At 57.5% G+C, this 17,443-nt stretch overlaps 3 protein-coding genes across 3 annotated transcripts; 2 read left to right on the top strand and 1 right to left on the bottom strand.

The window, feature by feature from the left end:
- Window positions 1–1,120: 1,120 nt before the first annotated feature.
- BESB_044000 (WD domain, G-beta repeat-containing protein) lies at window positions 1,121–5,757 on the top strand (the record flags this gene model as incomplete). The annotated part of the gene is made up of 10 exons (XM_029362851.1): window positions 1,121–1,211; window positions 1,636–1,781; window positions 2,038–2,272; window positions 2,757–2,934; window positions 3,414–3,534; window positions 3,771–3,845; window positions 4,088–4,333; window positions 4,633–4,711; window positions 5,277–5,503; window positions 5,635–5,757. 10 exons carry the CDS (start codon window positions 1,121–1,123, stop codon window positions 5,755–5,757), a joined length of 1,521 nt encoding a protein of 506 aa, XP_029220217.1.
- Window positions 5,758–8,539: 2,782 nt separating this feature from the next.
- On the top strand, window positions 8,540–14,203 carry BESB_043990 (2-oxo acid dehydrogenases acyltransferase (catalytic domain) domain-containing protein; the record flags this gene model as incomplete). Its single annotated transcript, XM_029362850.1, has 10 exons — window positions 8,540–8,749; window positions 9,452–9,521; window positions 9,741–9,799; window positions 10,306–10,496; window positions 11,041–11,267; window positions 11,562–11,650; window positions 12,231–12,446; window positions 12,809–12,943; window positions 13,363–13,649; window positions 14,152–14,203. 10 exons carry the CDS (start codon window positions 8,540–8,542, stop codon window positions 14,201–14,203), a joined length of 1,536 nt encoding a protein of 511 aa, XP_029220216.1.
- A 1,504-nt stretch (window positions 14,204–15,707) lies between these two features.
- BESB_043980 (uncharacterized protein) lies at window positions 15,708–17,039 on the bottom strand (the record flags this gene model as incomplete). Its single annotated transcript, XM_029362849.1, has 2 exons — window positions 15,708–16,162; window positions 16,883–17,039. The coding sequence occupies 2 exons, from the start codon at window positions 17,037–17,039 to the stop codon at window positions 15,708–15,710; spliced, it is 612 nt and encodes a 203-aa protein (XP_029220215.1).
- Window positions 17,040–17,443: the final 404 nt, after the last annotated feature.

Genomic DNA, 17,443 nt, shown 5'->3' with positions numbered 1-17,443 from the left:
GAGGCAGAGCGCGAATTCCTGTGATGCAACCATTCATCACTTTTCTTCGCTCTCCTCTGCCGCAGCTTCTCAAACAGCTGAGTTTCTGCGTCAGGGTTCCTGACGCACACGCGCAAAGCAGCGGGGACATACACCGCTGTGTCTTGTCTTCTGGTCATGCGGACGAGAACCCTGCCTTTCTGATTCGCCATGTTTTTTTGCCGGGTTTCCTTCTATGCGAAAGATGCTGTCCATCCACCCGAATCGGATGCAGGAGGAAGGTTCGCCTATGACGGAAGAAAAGTGAGGTATTTCTCCGCGGTGCTGCATGCGTCGAGACACACCGAAACCTTTTTGCACCGCATGCGCGAGTTTGCCGACAACGAAGGAAGCAGGAAACACGAAAGCAGCACTAAAAAAGCCTTTCGGATGCTGCTCTTCATTGCGTCTGCGGGTAAGGCATGTCATTCTCGCGCCTGTTTTGCGCGTTCAGCGTTGACAATTGGGTTTTTCCTCTCTCCGTCCCTGCGCGTCGCTGCTGTGTCTTGCTGCCGGCAGCCGCCTCTCACCGCCGAGGAGACAGGGCCCTAGAGACCCAGACGAAAGAAAGAATACGATTCATTGAAAGCAGAAGCTCTTTCTCGTCTAATTTCGCATGCCTGGTCGACTAGAAAAGGCAGAAGGAAGGCAGAATCCTCGCGCAGGCTCCTCTTCGAAAGTTTTGTTGTCCTTGGGGGTCTAAAGCGACCGTCATTCAGTGTTGAACTCCTGTTATTGATCAGAACTTTCCGACTCTGATGGACGTATTCGCTTTTTTTCTGAAAAGCTTTCCTCAAACTTGACCCGAGTCCACCGTCTTCTGCACGCAAGTCCTTTTTGTCAGGCTTCCTTGATCTTCGTGTTTTCTCCGCGTGCGTCCACGGCTTTCCAGACCCGTCTTCTCCCTCTCCCTCTTCTCGTTCGTCTTGTCTCACCTCTGCCTGGGTTTTCCTCCCTGTGCTCTTCTTCTTGCCTCTCGAGTTAGGCAGCCTTCTCTGCGTTTTACGCGCCGCTGCGCAGAATGGTGCCAGCGACATCGTGTCGTGCAAGGCTGGCTTTATCCGGAAGATAGATTTTTTATGGTTTGTGTGATTAAACGAGAATGCTTTCTTCGGATCTCTCTCCGCTCCCGGGATCGCCGGGATCTGAACCCCCGTATGGCTCCGCGACCACTGTCGCGTGCTGTACCTACAGTAAGCCCTCTTCTCGCTGCTTCATTTCCGCTCTCTTGCTTTTCCTCTTCACGCGGCTCGTTCCTTGCTTATGTTCTCTTCCCACCTCCTCGCCCGCCTCTTTATTGCCTGATATTTGCGACTTTTCTGCGTATTTATGGCGTTTTATGCCGTGTCTGTCTTCTCAGTGTCTTCTTCGTCTCCTCTCACCTCGTGGTGCGGGCATGCTTTTCCTTTCTGTTCGAGTTTTTTTCTCTTTCCCGACTGCATCAGATGGGCAACTGTCTGGCCTGCGCCTTGGGCCCGCTCTCCAAGTTTTTTTTCGTTTTCTCTTTCGTCGAGTTTCTTTTCGCGTTTTTTTCCTCCGTCTCCTCACGAGAAGCTCCACCGCCCTTCCCCGCCTTCAGCGCTCCCTTTGCTTGTTTTTTTCTCCGGTTCTTCGCAGAGCTGGACGCGCCGACGGCAGCGACGCTCGTGGCGCTGCCGTCGCCAGACGCGTACGCGTCGTTCTGTCGCTCGGCGTCGGCTTCGAGTCTCCTTCCGCACCTTTTTTTGGCGGGAACGACGGCCGCTGACCAGCAGAGCAACCAGGTAGGCGCTTCTCCTGCACCCGGGGCGGTTTCGCGCAGCTGTGTGTCTGCCTGGCTGCGTGCGTGCCTCTCAAAAGTTTCCCTCCAGGGGAGCGCGCGACGCCTCCGCGTGGCACGATGGCGTGGGCTGCGGCGGCGTGCCGGCCTCGCGGCCTGCTTCTTGGAGTCTCATCCCGCTGCGAGAGGGGGTACGCGGTCGCATGTAGAAGCGACTCCGTGCCTGCGCTTTGCTTTCTTTCGCGCGCCGTGTGCTGCAGCTGCATGTTTTAGGCTACGCGGAAGAGACCTGCGAAGTCGAGTGCAGCGCGCGGCTGCGCCACGCCCCGGAGATCCACGCGCTGGCGCTGCTTCCTGCAAGCTCCGTCGCACCGGACGCGGCTGCCTCGGATGAGCAGCAGTCAAGCGAGGGCATGGGGGAAGAGGAAGAGAAGTGCCCAACAGGCTCGCTCGCTTTCTTCACCGCTTTTCCTGACCGCAGCACGCGATTCGCCAGTGAGACCGAACGACTCAGAGTCAATCCGCGAGAAAAGACGTCTTCTCATGCGTTCTGCCATCGATATCCAGTCGCGTTTCTGCAGCTGTTCTTGCACAACGCTCGCCAGCGCCTCTCCTTCTAGTCGTACATACATAGATACATATATGTATTTATATATATACAAAAAACTACATTCATACATGCAGCCAAACATACATACATAGGTACACAAACACACAGATAGATTCCTACATAGTATTGCATGCATAATAAGTCTAGAATTATACATCGGTATGTCGCTATAATTGTGCATGTGCATTGATGTAGATGCGTGGCTGGTGCACGGCGCAGCTTCTCGCTCGTCGTTTGGCAGTACGAGTGTCGCTTCCGCGCAGAGGCTGCTCGTTTTGTGGCCGCGTGTCTGTCTCGTGTGTCTCTCTCAGGCGTCTCGTGCATGCTCCGGCTCCTCAATTTTTCATTTTTTTCTGTCCCTGCATGCAGCGGATCGCTGCGTACTCTGGCGGAGCCCCGCAGTCTTTCCTTCGCCCGCAGGGAGCCTCTTGGACTGCGGAGAGAAAGATGAAATGGTTCGTGAGGCCTCGCAGCCCGCCGAGCTGCAGCCCGTTCAAGTCGCAGAGCTCGCCAGCGGATCTAACAAACGCTTCTCCCCCATCCGCAAGTAATCGCCAAAACGAAAAAGTCTCATATTCATCTGTGGCTCTGCATGTGGAGGCCTTCGCCTTTCGCGTCACTCGGGCAATTACGGTATTCACCAGCAGACATGCTCCAAACTTGACGTATATACATATACATATCTATGCGTATATGGATGGACGCATGTATGTATGTATGTGTGCATGTATCTATGCATGTTTGCATACGTATGCATATATGTTTGTATATATGTATGTATGCGTGCATGTATGTATGTATATATGTATGTGTGCATAAGTGTATGTTTATTCATGTATGTATGCATGTATATATATATATATATATATATATATATATATATATATATATATATATATGGTTCAGCGTATAGACGTGCTCTACGATGTTGCATGCGCAGAAGTGTCTACATGCGCATGCATAGGCGTGTGCGTTTTGCAGCGTTTGATGCGCTTTTTCCCTGTTTCTGCGCTTCGGCGAGCTCAGGCTCGTGAGCCCGCGCGGCGACGATCGCGGCTTCGAAGAGAGCGGAAGGGAGGGGGAGGAACTGCTCGTGTTGATGGACGACTGCTTCGAGGTCTTCCAGCGCACGGAGGCGTCCTACGATGTGAGGCTACCGAAAACTGCTCGCTAGCGGTTTTCTCTCTCGGGTTGCTCTGGCCTTGATGTCCCTGCATCGGATTTCGGGAGCCCTTCACATCGCCTGCGTTGCAGCGGAGGCGCCTTGATTCCAGTTCTGAAGGACTCGTCGCCCTCGACGGCGCAGACCTCCCCATGCAGCCGCCATGCAGCGCGAACGAGCGAGTCCGCATGCGCAGGTTTTTGTTTTTCTTCGTTCTTCAGAGCGTCAGCGAGATCTTGGCCGAGCCGCAGCACCGATTCTGTTCAGCCGCGTTCGCCTTCAACGAACCTCACACGGTGTGTCTGGCGCTTTTTTAGAAAATGGTTTGTCTGCTTTCCGCGTATCGCGGGACACGCGGCTGCGGTGTGCGCGGAGGCACATCCGTGCCTAAGAGACGCAGCGAATCCGCGCGTGAGCATTTGCACCTCTAGATCTGAACGTCCGAGCCGCGCAGGCTCCGCAGACCGGCAGCGCATTTGCCTGTTCGTCTCTCGGGAATCAGCTGCGCGCGCGGGTCGGTGCGGATGTCTCACCTCAGGTCGCGGCCGTAACCGCACGCGAGGACTCTCTCGGCGGCGCGTGCGTGTATGGGAGCGGCGGGCGCCTTCAGATCTTCGATCTCCGCGCAAGTACGCGCGCCGTGGCCTCCGCGGTGAACCCGCATGGGGCCTTTGCGGCGCCGCTCGCGATCGACTCCAACCCAAACCTCTCCTTCTCGTTGGTCTCCGGCGCAAGCGACGGATCTGTGGCCTTCTGGGACTGGCGCATGCTGCACCACCCCGCGGTGAGACTGCAGCAGTGCGAGGGCGACAACGCGGAGAAAGCCGCGGCAGCAGCAGCGCGATGGACGCGGGGCTGCGAGAGCGTCGCAGTTGCGCACTCGGGCGCGGCGTGTCAAGAGCGTTTAGGATTCAGTTCTGAATACGCAGAGAGATGACGTCTTTGAATTTTGAAGCGCGCACCGACCGGAGAGAAGAGAGGTCAGGGAAGGCCGCGCGCCGGGTGTGCTGGGCGGCGCGAGGGCTTAGGCGCAGCGGGTCTCGAGCGGCGTTTCCGCGCGGCTACGTGTGTTTTTCTGCCTAGATCCTAAGAGATATCCACTCTCACTGGGTCACCTCAGTGGCCTTCAACGCCTTCCACGACCAGCTGCTGCTCACGGCGAGTAAGGCGAAAAAATTGCCAAGAGCGGCTGCAGGACGAACGAGGAACCAGGAAAGCTCGTTTTTTCGCACTCGAATGCTCCTTATTTTGGAAAAATCACCTCGTTATTCAAATACTGTTGGTGAACTAAATGAACTCCGGCCGAACGTGTCGCTGAGTGTGGCGAACTACGCGACGATCTCCGCGGCGAGCGGCTGCAGGGGTCTGATCCAAAAAGACTCGTTTGAGCAGAAATGAGAGTGTGCGACATGAGGGTTTCAAAAAAGCCTCTCCCTGCACGCCTCTGCAGCCCGCTAACCCTCCCCGGTTCTGTCTGCGCTGTCTCTTCGCGACCGCGGTGTCTCTTCTCCGCGCAGCCGCGCCTTCTCCTCTGTGTTCGTTTCTTCCTCCGCGTCCTCTGCCTCTGTGCGGCCATGGGGAGACGTCTCTGCAGAGACTGCTCGCTCTCGCCTCTGCTGCGGTTCGGATGTGCGCGGAGGTGAGGCGGACCGCGTGGAGGGTGCGCCGGAGGAGGAGGCCTATAAGTGAGTTTTTCGGTTTTCTTTCACGTTTGCGCTGCGCCTCAGGCACGGATAGTACCGTGAAGCTTCACCACGCGGAGCCTCTCGCGGTGGGACGGAGCTTGCCGCCACGGGCGGGCGGCGTCAGTTCTTCGGGAGTGAAGAGAGATAACGGCAGCATCGAGGGAGACGACACGCACGCGGCGGACGCGGGCGCGGGCGACGGCGGAAGACAGCGAGAAAAGCGCGAAGAAACCAGTCACGAGCTCATTTCTACCTACGAAGGAAGCGAGGTAGGCGATTCGGCGGAACCCGTCGGGCGAGCGCCGCGACAACGTTCTTCAACTTTTGGAGGTGTGTGCTTTTCGCAAGGAAAAACGCGCAAATGGTAGGTTGAGGTGACACCTGTCGGTTTCCTCTTCAGGACTCTGTTGCAGCTGTCGCGTGGGCATCTGACGACGCCTGGGTGTTCGCCGCGCTCACTGCGGAGGGTCGCGTCTCGTTCCACCAGGTGCCTCCAAAAGAAAAGTACCGAATTCTTCTCTAGGAACGGCGCCGTACCTCAGTCTTTCCGCGCGTGACGTTCATCGAAAACTCCGAGACTCTCTGAGCCGCCCCGACCCCCCTCCTCTGCTTCGGCGAAGCTGCGGAGAGGCGCCCAGGAGTAGACATGCGAGTTCGCCGTACGTGACTTCACTGGAGGGGGAGACGCCTCGCTGCCGTGTGTCAGCCGGCACTGACGCCGCCGAATCGAAAGAGAGCTCTTCGAGGATCGCGGGAGACCCCGGTTGTTTGGGTTCATGAATAATGTCGCTTCAGATGTCTCTATCCAGATCTACGCGCGTGCGTCGAGTCGGACAGGGTGCTCAAGTCTGAGCTCGCGCGTCACATGCCGCAGGCTCCCCCCCCCCCTCCCCCGCTCCCCTGCTCTCCCTTGCTGAAAGTAGGGGGGGGACGGGGAAGGGGAGGAGTAAACAGCGCCCAGTTCTTTTTAAAGTCGAGAAACCTTTCCAGTGTAGTGCTTCGCTGTGGCCAAGGCAAGTGGTTGGCTTCACTTCCGCAGCTCAGGCCGTCCGAAAGCGTGCCGACGACCTGCTGGAACAGGTCGCTCTACTCTCCGTCGTTCACAGTCGCGTCTGGGGTCTCTAGAGCACGCATTTTTCGATTTTTAAGCATTTTTTCTAGTCCTTTAGAGCTTGGGATAGGGGGGGATGAGGAGGCAGTGGGGGTGCTTGCCAAAGCGGAGGGCGGTTTTAGGCGCGAGTGTATCGGTCTTTGCGGACAGGGGTGCAGAAGGCAGAGGCTGCCGTCCAGGTGTTTTACGATGAAAATAGAGAAGTAGAGAGCTCGGCCGGCTTTCATCGGCTGCATAGATGAGATGGCGCCTAGCGCATCCTATGTGAGGGAACTTCCTTTCTCCCTTGTAAGAAGACTACTGTTCACAGATCGGCAGCACGCAAAGTCCGCGATCTTACATTCCCAGGCAGGTGCTATGAGTGCCTTTATTCCATATCGCAACGAGAAAAAAACAACTGAGTACAAAAGCGTCTCAGATGCGCACGGAATACAGAGGCACGCACACAGATGCATGTATGTGTGCGGCGCGTGTATATATATATATATATATATATACGTATTGGTGTGCCTGGTCTGAGACTAGCCACCGATCCATCCCCCGCCTCGGGAACGCTTGACTCGGGCCTTCTGTAGTTCCCGCAACCGCGCCGCGCGACTCTAGCTCTTGAAGTGTACTCTCACCCAGAGAGCGACACAAAAGATCTACTTTTAAACTCGACTACGGGAAAAGCTCTACAGGCAATCGGTCCTCGAGATGTGCAAATACAGATCCGTGGCCAGACTACGGCATCAATGATGGCGTTTCTTATAGAATCAGATAGCTTCTCTGCACCCCGAAACTGTACTTTCGGGGCTTGAAATTCACTCGTCACAAAGCACCGGGATCCGGAGTTCTTATCAACTTCTAGGGGTGCTGCGGCGGTGGGCTACGTAGTGCGTCCGAGCCTCGAGCAGAGGAGACGGCTCTCACAAAAGGCCTCCAGTGCTGTCCTCTGGTCGTGTGTCTCTTCTTCCGCCTTAGACAGCAATTGTATAGCATCATTCTTCTTGATCTGCCACGTATTGTCTGTTTCCCCCGGGGATTCCGCATGTCGCGTACCAACCTGCTGACCGCAGACTCTGAATCTGAGAGAACCCGTATTCTCTGCGTCTCGCAAGGGGCTTCCCAGACCTGAGGCTCTTCGCCCCTCGCTGGCGGCAGCAAAACGGGAAAAACCATAGAGTTATTGTCTATTTCCGATGTGTGGCAAAAGCTACATCCGTCGTCTGTGCCACGGCTACAGCACGGAGGCGTGGGTACATTCCGGCGGCCGCTGCTGCCAGAGTGGATGTCGACCTCCGCCGCTGTGAGCTCATGACCTTCAAGATGCCGCTAAACTGGTCTTCTGTTTGATCGTTTTGTATTTTGAACTCGTTTTCTGAGTCCAAATGCCGGTGCGTAGCTCCAGGTTCGCCGCCACTTCCACAAGCGCGGCTCTACGTACACCGCGCGTCCCGCTTGGCGGGGTTGTGTCAGGGCTACCAAATCTGGCAGCTTCTTTGCCCGTTTTTGTTGCACGGGAGCGCGACCTGTGGAGACATCAGCGAAAAGGGGTGAGGGAAAGATTCTAGCCAGCACTGTGTCACCTCTTTGCGTCTTATTCTCTTCGCTTTCGGCGCAGGCGCGACGGTGTCAGTACTAGGCTGTGGTGATTTACTTTCCTCTCTCCTCGACTTTATCGAGTTATTCGCCGGGCAAAGCGGGCCGCGTAGTGCTGCGTTGCTGCTCTCCTCTTTCCGTCTCTCTCCCTTGCTAAACGACGGAACGTATTCCGAGTCTTTCGGCGAGACTTCCGGCACAGTCCTTTGTCCAGCCAACGGGAACGCCCGGCGGGAAGAATATACACATTTACTCGGGGTTTTCTTTTCTTGCGCGGCGCCCGTTCGTCTCTTCCTTGTTCTTCACCTGCAACATCTGCAAATTCCCCTTCTTTTCTCCGTCGCTCTCAAGTCTTGAATTTCCTCAGGTGTATGTCCACCGCAAAAGAGCCGCGGTTCCTCGACTTTTACCCCTCAGAAGCGTATTCCAGGTAACTCTTTCCTTCGGCCCTTTCTTCGAACGCCCCAAGTCCCCGTTTTCTCGCTCCAGAGTCAGAACCCACCCGCGGCTTTCTCTCTGTCTCCCGTGTCTCGCGGCAACGCGTCGAAGCGCGCCTCCTCTCCTTTCTTTCCCTTTTCCGGCTTCACCGACGCTCGTCGTGGTCCCCGACAAAATGTTCGCCAGCCGTCGCCTCGTTCTCTCCGCTGTGCCCCGCGTGGGGGCACCTGGCGCCATGCACGCCGTCAAGACGAGCTTCTCCGTCGCTGCGCCGTTGGCGTCTCTTCGCGCATCTTCTGCCGTCGCCCCGGCGTGTGGAATGGCGTCTCGCGGCCACGGGCACCCGCAGCAGTCTTTGAGCGTTCCTGTCGTCGTCGGTGGGAAAGTACGTCCTTTCTGAGGCGGGGTTTGCTGCTTGGGGGGAGGAGAGGGGGGGAAGGGCGACTCACTCTGCGGGATGCTGCGTGGCTGTGAATTGTCGCCAGCCTTCACAGACCCGAAGCGTGCCTCCTTCGTCCGCGTCTTTCTGATCTTGCTGTCTCCGCCAGTTTTCTTCGTGCCTCGATACTTTCTCCTGTTGCCCCTGCCTGCTCTTCTTTCTCATATGCCCCTCTTTCCTGTCTTCTACTTCGTTTCTTCCTTTTGCCTCGAGTTTCTGCGCATCTTCCTGCCTCCATGGTGTTCGCCTCCTCTTCTTACCCCTTCCGCTGGCGCGCCGCGCCACCTCGCCTCCTTTTCTTCGCTGCTTCGTCTTCTAACGCCTCGCTTCCTCTCGGGCTTTTCCGCTCTCTTTTTCATTTGCTGCTGAATCGGGTATTTGTCTGACAAACAGCCGCGTGATTCAATATCTTGCATGTGCGTCGGTTCGGCGCTTCTGGCTGCTTGCTTGCTTTCCTTCGCCGCTTTTCAGTCTGTCTGCGCCGCTGCGCGTTCCCATATACTCTCCCTGTCGCGGCTACCATCTCTGTGGGAGTCCTTTTGTTCGCTTTAGTGCTGTCCTCTCGCGTTTTGTGAGTCGCGAGTGGGCCTATCTGGTGCGTTTTCTTCTCTAATTTGGATCTGATTTGCGTTTCCGGGTCGTGTGCAGAGGTCTTTCCTGACCGTCTCTCGCCCTGTCCTCGCAGTCAAGACATTCAAGCTCGCGGATATTGGCGAAGGTGAGGAGAGGAGGCTGGGGGGAGAACAGGAAAGAGAGGCGACTACAGCTTGAGGCTGAGATCGGCATGCGCTGGCAGTGGAAGGCGGGGCGGGTTCAAATGCGAGAGAACGAAGAGACGGGAGAGAGGGACAGCACAGGAAGTCGTCTTTTCTGCAGCAGATCTCGGATCATCCAGCCTGCAGTTTCTGGAAATCCCCATTTTCCGCGACTCCTTCAGGTATTGCTCAGGTCGAGCTGCTCAAATGGCACAAGAAAGTCGGCGACGAGGTTGAAGAGGTATGTTTCTTCCATTTTTTCCGACCTCTGCAACTACCTTGTTCCTGTTCTGCCGCATGTCCTCTGACGAGAGGCTCTTCCGTCCAAGAAGCTTCCTGGTCGCCACCTTCCGCTCCGTCTGTCACGATCCTTTTTTCCGCGTCGGCCGCACTCTTCGTGCGTGCGCCTTTTTCTTGCTGCAGCTGCCGTCTCCTCTCTCAGATGTGCGTTCCCCCCTGTGTCGGGCTTCGTGTAGCTACGCGGCTTGTCTTCTCTTTTGGTCTCATCGGATGTGTGTTTCGCCCTTCCTGTCGCGGTGGCGCACGTGACCCGCTGCAGACAGTGCCGGGGGGGCGGGGGGGTGTTCCTGTTTGCGAAGCCCCCGTTTTTCTTTCTCTTTGGCGCGGCCGCGGGGATCTCCCTCCGCGCATGTGTCGCTGCTGTCAGCTATAAGTAGCTCTCGTGTCTGTCCGCATGAGCCGCGACCTCATCTCTCCCCGCTGCGGTCTGTGCCCTCTTCTCTGCAGATGGAGGATTTGTGCCAGGTGCAGTCTGACAAAGCCGCAGTGGAGATTACCAGCCGCTTCACGGGGAAGGTTCTCAAGCTGCACCAGAAAGAGGGTGCGATGGTCAGGATCGGCGCGCCGCTGCTCGACATCGACGTTGTCGGCTCAGACGAGGTCGCCGAGGAGGAAGACGCGAAGGACGACACACCGCAGTCGACTTCCGCGCCGCCCGCAACGGTGAGGCTTGAACAGACACGCGCACCTCAAGAGAAGGAGCGGCGGGCGGGGGGCAGACCTCTCCCTCGGGGGAGACAACGCAGCAACACGGCGCAGAGAAGAGAAAGGGAAAGAAGAGGAAGAGAGAGAGAGAAAAATCGTGGTCGGTGCACGAGAGGAATCCGCGCCTCGCAGACGTGACGGGGTCAGCGGTGATGCGCAGGGTAGCAGCGGAGGGGGCAGGCCGCTTGAGTCTGAATAAACATTCGAGGAAGGCAGCGCGCCGAGACGCGGCACAAAGGTGGCGACGCCTTCCCGGCGCTCTGTCGCTGCCCTTTCTCTGCGCGGCCTCCTATAGACGAATCCGTCCTTCTGTTTAGCCGTGAATAGGGGAGCAGGCGTTTGCGTTGTGTGCGCGGCGCATCGTCGAGGGTTTCCACGCGTGTGTCTGTGCGGAATTCTGCAGAAGACTGCGCCCTCCTCCAGCGCGTCGGCTCCCGCGCCCTCCTCCAGCGCGTCGGCTCCCGCGCCCTCCTCCAGCGCGTCGGCTCCCGCGCCCTCCTCCAGCGCGTCGGCTCCCGCGCCCTCCTCCAGCGCGCCGGCGTCTGCGGCGCCAGCGACGCGCCGCTTCGCGAAGGAGAAGGGCGTCGACTTGTCCCTAGTCCGTGGAACCGGCCGCAACGGGCTGATCACGAAGGAAGACGTCATCAAATTCCTCGAAGGTTCTCAGAGCGCAGCAGCCCCCACCCCAGCAGCCGCCCGCGCAGGTGAATTGGACACTGGGGCGATTCCCGAACTCAGCAACGCAGCGGACGTTCAGCAGATGCCGGGAGAGCCGGAGGGAGAGAGGCAGCAGACGAGAGGACGCAGCGGCAGGAAAGAACTCGCCCGCAGAGACCGCGCTGAGTTCGACGCCGACGCCGCCGCGGATCCGTCTGGTGTACGTACAGCTGCCGCGGAGGCGTCGGGACGCCCCGCCGGCCTCCGCCTCGCCGGTGATTTTGACGATGGTGCGCCTGCGCGTGTGAATGCCTTCGACGATGTCTTCTCTCCCTCTGCAGGTCAGCCGCAAGCGCCTGTCACCCCGCAGCGTCCGCAGCGCGAGACGACGAAAGTGCAGCTCAAGGGCTTCTCACGGGCCATGGTGAAGGTGAGCAAAGAAACGAGCTTTCGTCTCTGCGATCCATAGTTGCATCACTCAAATCGAGTGAACCAAGAGAGTGGAGGTCGTAGAATGCCGGACCCGCTGGCGGCGGGTTCAGCGCGCTGTGACAGTGCGACGCGGGCGAGAAAAGGGGCCCACTACAGCGAGAGAGAGAGAGGAGCGAGAAATGCGTGGAGAGTTCCGTTGGCTCCTCTGCGTTTCGACTGGCGTGTCTCTTCGCAGCTGCGACCCCGTTGCGCTGTCGTGTTCAGTCTCTCTCGCGTCGCGCCACTGCGCGTCGGCCTGGGATTTGCTTAGGTCATTCAAAGTCCAATACAGAGAATCGTTTTTTACCTCAGATACAGAGTGTCCACGGAGTAACCAAGGTGCCGAATAGAGTCGCGGAGAAAGGATATCAGTCCTGACTGCAACACGCCAGAAACGGCCTGTTTGACTCTGTTCTCTGAACCCGATGCGGAGGCGGTCTCCAGCGCAGGTTCCCGCGGCCGCCGCGTGCTCAGGGGCGTGTGTTTGTCTCGCGTTTTCAAAACTTCGGTTTTAAACTCTGCGTGCGCGTCTCGCTTAGGCCATGAACGACACGGTGAAGGTGCCGCAGCTGAACATTGGCGACGAGTACGATGTGACCGATCTGGTGAAGATGCGCGAGTTCCTCGTGAGCCAGACGGCGAAGAAGTACAACTCGCGTCCCACGATCACGGCCTTCTTGATCAAGGCCGTCAGTCTCGCCCTCGACGAAACGCCGATTCTCAACTCCAAGTTCGACGCCGACACAAACGATTCTGTAAGGCCTCCTTCTCCTTCAGCCAGCACGAGATCTCTCCCCAGACTGCGCACAGACGGAGAGAGAGAGGCTCTGAGCGGCGCTTCTGTCTTTGCCAGGGCAAGCAAGCGTGGCGCGGAGGAGGCTCTGCGAAGAGACACGCTGGCAGGCGTTCAGCCCCCGCGTTTTCGCAGTTTCAGCCTCTTGCATAGCCCTGGCTACTTTGCGGAAGGCGTCAGGTCGCGAGCTCGTAGCCGCGAGAGGCGGGGCTGGGGGCTTGGAGGCTGTGCGTGCGCCTCGCCATGCAGGCGCCCTGGGGTGGCAAGGAGGGTTTGGATTTTGCGGCAGGTGTGCGATCTTCTCTTTTTCTTTTCTCCACGCAGTACACGCAGTTCGGCTCGCACAACATCTCCATCGCCATGGACACTCCGAACGGCCTCGTCGTGCCAAACATTAAGAATGTGCAGGATCTGAACATTCTCGAAATCCAGGCGGAACTCCACAGACTCCAGGGCCTCGTAAGTTGCCCAAATGTCCCCCAGAAGGGAGAGAGAGAGGTCGGATCCTCTGCGCATGCGCGCGTCGTCCGTGCTCCATCGCTCTCTAAGACTTTCTGCACACAGTGCCGTCGGCTATTGTTGGGCAAGCCTGGCGTCCAGGCGTCCCACGTTAGCGTCGTGTATATACGTGCCTTTTCGTGTCTCTATACAACGCTTGTTGCATGCACGATATATATATATACCTATACTTATATATATGTATATATGTACAAATATGCGCCTATAAATATGCATATATATGTATGTATGTTTTGTCGGCATGCATGAACTAAGCTGTGAGCTCGTGGCGCTTTGGTATGTGAGACTGCAGTTTGCGCTCTCGGCGTGGCCTTGCCTTCATCAGGTACACGTTTTTTCGCGGTGTATGTGTTTTTCAGGCCATGGACAACAAGCTCTCGCCCGCGGATCTTCAGGGCGGCACCATCAGCATCTCGAACGTCGGCGTCATCAGCGGCACGTACGTGCACGCGCTGCTTTTCGACGGACAGGCCTGCATCGTCGGCGTCGGTCAGGCACAGGATCTCCCGCGGTTTGTGAAGAGCAAGAGCGGAAAGGCTGCACTCGACGACGAGGACCTTGTTGAGCGCAGGAAGATCATGACCGTCGCCTTCACGGCCGACCACCGACACTGCGACGGCGCGACAGTTGCGAGGTTCAACAAGCGGTAAGGAAAAGCCTTCCTCGAGACAGGATCTTCACGCGTAAACCTGCCTTGGCAGGCGTTACGCCGAGGCCGCTGTGCGGGAGCGCGGCGCAAGAGAGAGAGCCGCACGGGAGGCTTCTTTGCTCAATCCAAAACGCGTGTGTGAGTCGCGCCTTCCCAGAACAGAGGGAGATGCATGCAGCTGCAAACCGTTCGTTTAATTGTAGATATATGCTCTTTACATTGCTCTGTTGTTTGGCTGCGCGGCTGGAGAGATTGGTGTCGGTTTTTTCAGTCCTGAGGTAAAACCGTTTCTCTGCAAATCTTCGATAGAAGACCCTTATTTCCATGCCTCTCTGCCCCCCCCCCCCTCCCCCCCCACATGGTTGACCTCCTCCTGCTAAACCCTGAATTTTGTTTACAAGTGAATATTCTGCATTGTAAGGGCGCAAACAAGCAGTGGTCAGAGAGCTTCATCGCGAATCGGCAGTATGTGCGGATGTGTCGTTTTCGCTTTGCTCAGAGTGAAGGAGCTCTTGGAAAACCCCGAGATGATGCTTCTACATCTGCGATAGAGAATCGTTCTGCGAAGAGAGTGCGAGGCGTCGAGGATCATGCATTCGCCTTCTCCTCGGACTTCCGCCAAGCCCAGGCGGCTTCGGTTTTCTCATGGGAGAAAAAACTTCTTTTGAGCACTTTCCTGCGTTTCGATTTGCGCCAAACGACAAAAGCAAGACGATGCCGCCCACGCGCGGTGCAAAAATGCTGTGTCGTGCGCGCCATGAGCGCAGAAGTCCCTTCAAAAAGCATTTGCGACAACGAGAGGCAGTGGAAGGAAGCGAAGGCGCAGAGACAACCGAAAAAGACCTCGGGAGAGAACTGCGTCAAGGTGTAGATAAGCGTGGTTTCGAGGCAACGGCGAGGAAACAGCAAGGCGAGGGGAAAGCGTGCGGACGTTTCAGATTGAGCGCGCACGAGAGAGGACAGAAGATCATGTCCGAGCGGGGGGCGCGCCAGGCTTGAGGGGGTTCAGCTCGTCGCTCTCTCCTCCGTCGTGTGTCTCAGCGTCTTTGGTCTGATCCACGGCCATCTGTGCGCTGGTTTCCTCAAAGCAATGCGCGATTGCGCGAAAGGCGCCACTGCATCCTCTCCGCGGTCGTTTCGGCATTGGGTGAGGCTCGTTACCGTCTTTCGGGTCGTTGACAGACACCTCACGGACTGGTGCCCCGGCTTACTCTCCTGTGCGTCGTACACTGCCGTAACGGTTGAACTTTCCCTCTCGCGTTGTCGGCACGCAAGCTTTTGCCGGTCGTGCTTCACCATTTTTCACACAGATTCGGCATTAGGGTGTAGAGTCCTGAAGCTGTGAAACAAGATCCCAGGGGGGTATTAGCTCGGGGCAGGCAGCACACGCGGCGACGGCAGCTGCGCGGGATCCTCCCTACCAATCACGCGGCAGAGCGCGCCTGGGCGAGTTGCAATGCGAAGGCACGTCTCGCTCCTGCACCGGCGGGAGGCACCTCAGCTGCTATCCTCACCATTGAAGAAGGCTGAATCAGGAACGATAGGCTCGCTTCCGTACTTCTTGCTGTTTATTCGGCGTGCTGCATCACTATCCTCTCGGCCCAGGGATGAGGATGGCGTCCGCAGGCCGAAGAGGACTCGCGTAGCCCGTACAAGAAGCTGAATAGCGTCAGGGCCTTTGAACAAGCTTGAGGATGCGTTCGAAGGCTACCAGCGCTCGGAACGCCGCGGCATATACAGTTAAATGTGTTTATATATGTCCCTTTGTAGCAACAGTCCGCGGCAGCTCGGGGGTCCTACACAGCTGTGGATTTCACTCGGCGCGCCACATGCTTTCTGCTGCCCCCCGCGCTCGCGAGTAGGCATTATAGAACATGCTGCATCCAGCGACGCTATTTCACGTTTCTTCTGGCACACACTCTCTAGAGAACGGCCCCCCACCCTAACCCTCGCCCCCCCCCCCCCCCCCCGCCCGCTTCCTCCCCTCCCCCCGGTCGGCTGTTTTGCGTAGACCGACCCGATGTTTTTTGATCGGCACCTGTTTCGCGCGTGGCGCTAAGGCGGGACGTCCACGTTGCTTGTTTCGTCGCCGGTCGTTTCCGCGGTGGCGGTTGACGTCGTGGGCGCGGGATCTCCGTAGACCCAACCGGGAGGCGGGCACTGTACCCAGTTTTCCAGTTCCGCGAAAATGCACTGCGCGCGCCAGGCGTCCACGTCGACGTCTTGGGCGGTGGCGGCGACCAGCGGCGGTTCGCAGCGCGCAAAGGGCTTGGGGCAGGCATCTGTCTCGGCTGTCATGCAGACCTTCAGGTACGGGCAGCAGAATGCGCCAGGTGCGCACTGCGCATCCGCCACGCAGGGGCCGCAGAAATGGTGAACAAAGTGCGTGGCGCCCTCGCAGAGCCACGGCTGCGCAGACGGCTCGCGGCGGAGCGCTGGCGGGGGGGGAGCCGTCGAGGACGCAGATCGGGCATCCCCAGGGCGGCGACTCCGCGGGAGCAGAATGCCTACTGAGAGCGAAATGGATGGCGGAACCGGCCGCGAACAGGAAGCCGAAACACACAGGAGGCAAAGAGACGGCGAAACACGCAGTCACGCGGCAGCGGAGCTGAGGCCGGTTTCCAGTAATACCGAAGGGGAAATACAGCACGCACTCGAAAACGCTGTCAGTGGGGGTGGACAGGTCTCGGTATCGCACTTTATACGGCCTTTTGTAGAGTGTTTTCTAATGGTATTACACGTCCTCTATTTACACTCAAATGGTCCTAGTAACCCTGCAGGTTTCGTGCAGATGGCAAACAGGTTTCGTTTCGACGGAGTCCGCGTGCGCAGCGCGACTCCTACATTGTCTAGAGGCGACAGAATGCGTTTCTCTGTTCCCTTGTGCAAGGAATTAAAGCACGCAGAAAGGATCCACGGAATTGCGGTTCCGCGTAGAAGTGACGCTGACGAGAGGCCGCACATATCGAAGTACAGAGGAGTGAATACATCCGGGGAGTGACGTGGTGCGCTCGCGACATTCTGTGCAGAGTGCGAAGCTCACACTAAACCGCGAATCGATATTGCCAAATGCTGCAAACTACGATATCCGACCAGAGTTACTCTGAAGCAATGTCTCGATTCGACACCGAGGCGCTCTTTAGCGTGTCGAGCGGTGCGACCTGCCATTCTTGTGCCTTCCTCGAGCCTCCATTTCTTTGTGGAGACGCATTTCGTGGCTTGGTCCTTACCGCGAGCCCCGGCATTAGCCGAGGCAACGGCTTCTTTCATTTGCCCCGATAACAGGACAGCGACCCACAGATCGAAGATGAGGGCGGCAAGAAATCGGCTGCAGGCTGTGCCACGGCACTCCCGAAGCGTTTGTTGAGAACCGAAGCCGCCTTTCATCTTTGAGACCGCGATTGGAAGATGCGTGAGCGCTTCGTGTTTGCCCTCCCCTAGCGAGCAGATGTGGAGCTCGCCCGGACTTGGAGGCAAGCCAGGCTTCTCCGTCAACGTACGGAGCTCGGCTCAAGAGCGAGAATCAACGCTCCTGACAAGGCAGTTCCGATCCTGCGAGCTGTGACAAAATACAAACGGACAGAACGGCTTCTCGCAGTCCTCGAAAGCTTTCCAGAACGACCCGAGGAAGGGCTTGCCTGTGGTAGAGGTGCCTTCTTCTATCTATAGCCTACACTTGCTGAGCTGAGATTCCGTCACGTGACAAAAAAACCCTCTAGCTTTCCGCACAAACGGGCAGGCCGGAATCCTTGGTCTCAATCCACATTCAGCTACGAGTATGGACTTTTCGT

Source organism: Besnoitia besnoiti, chromosome III, assembly GCF_002563875.1.
Source record: "Besnoitia besnoiti strain Bb-Ger1 chromosome III, whole genome shotgun sequence".
Lineage (NCBI taxonomy): Eukaryota > Apicomplexa > Conoidasida > Eucoccidiorida > Sarcocystidae > Besnoitia > Besnoitia besnoiti.
The sequence above is the reverse complement of the archived record's forward strand: the minus strand, read 5'-3'. Positions and strand labels throughout refer to the sequence as shown.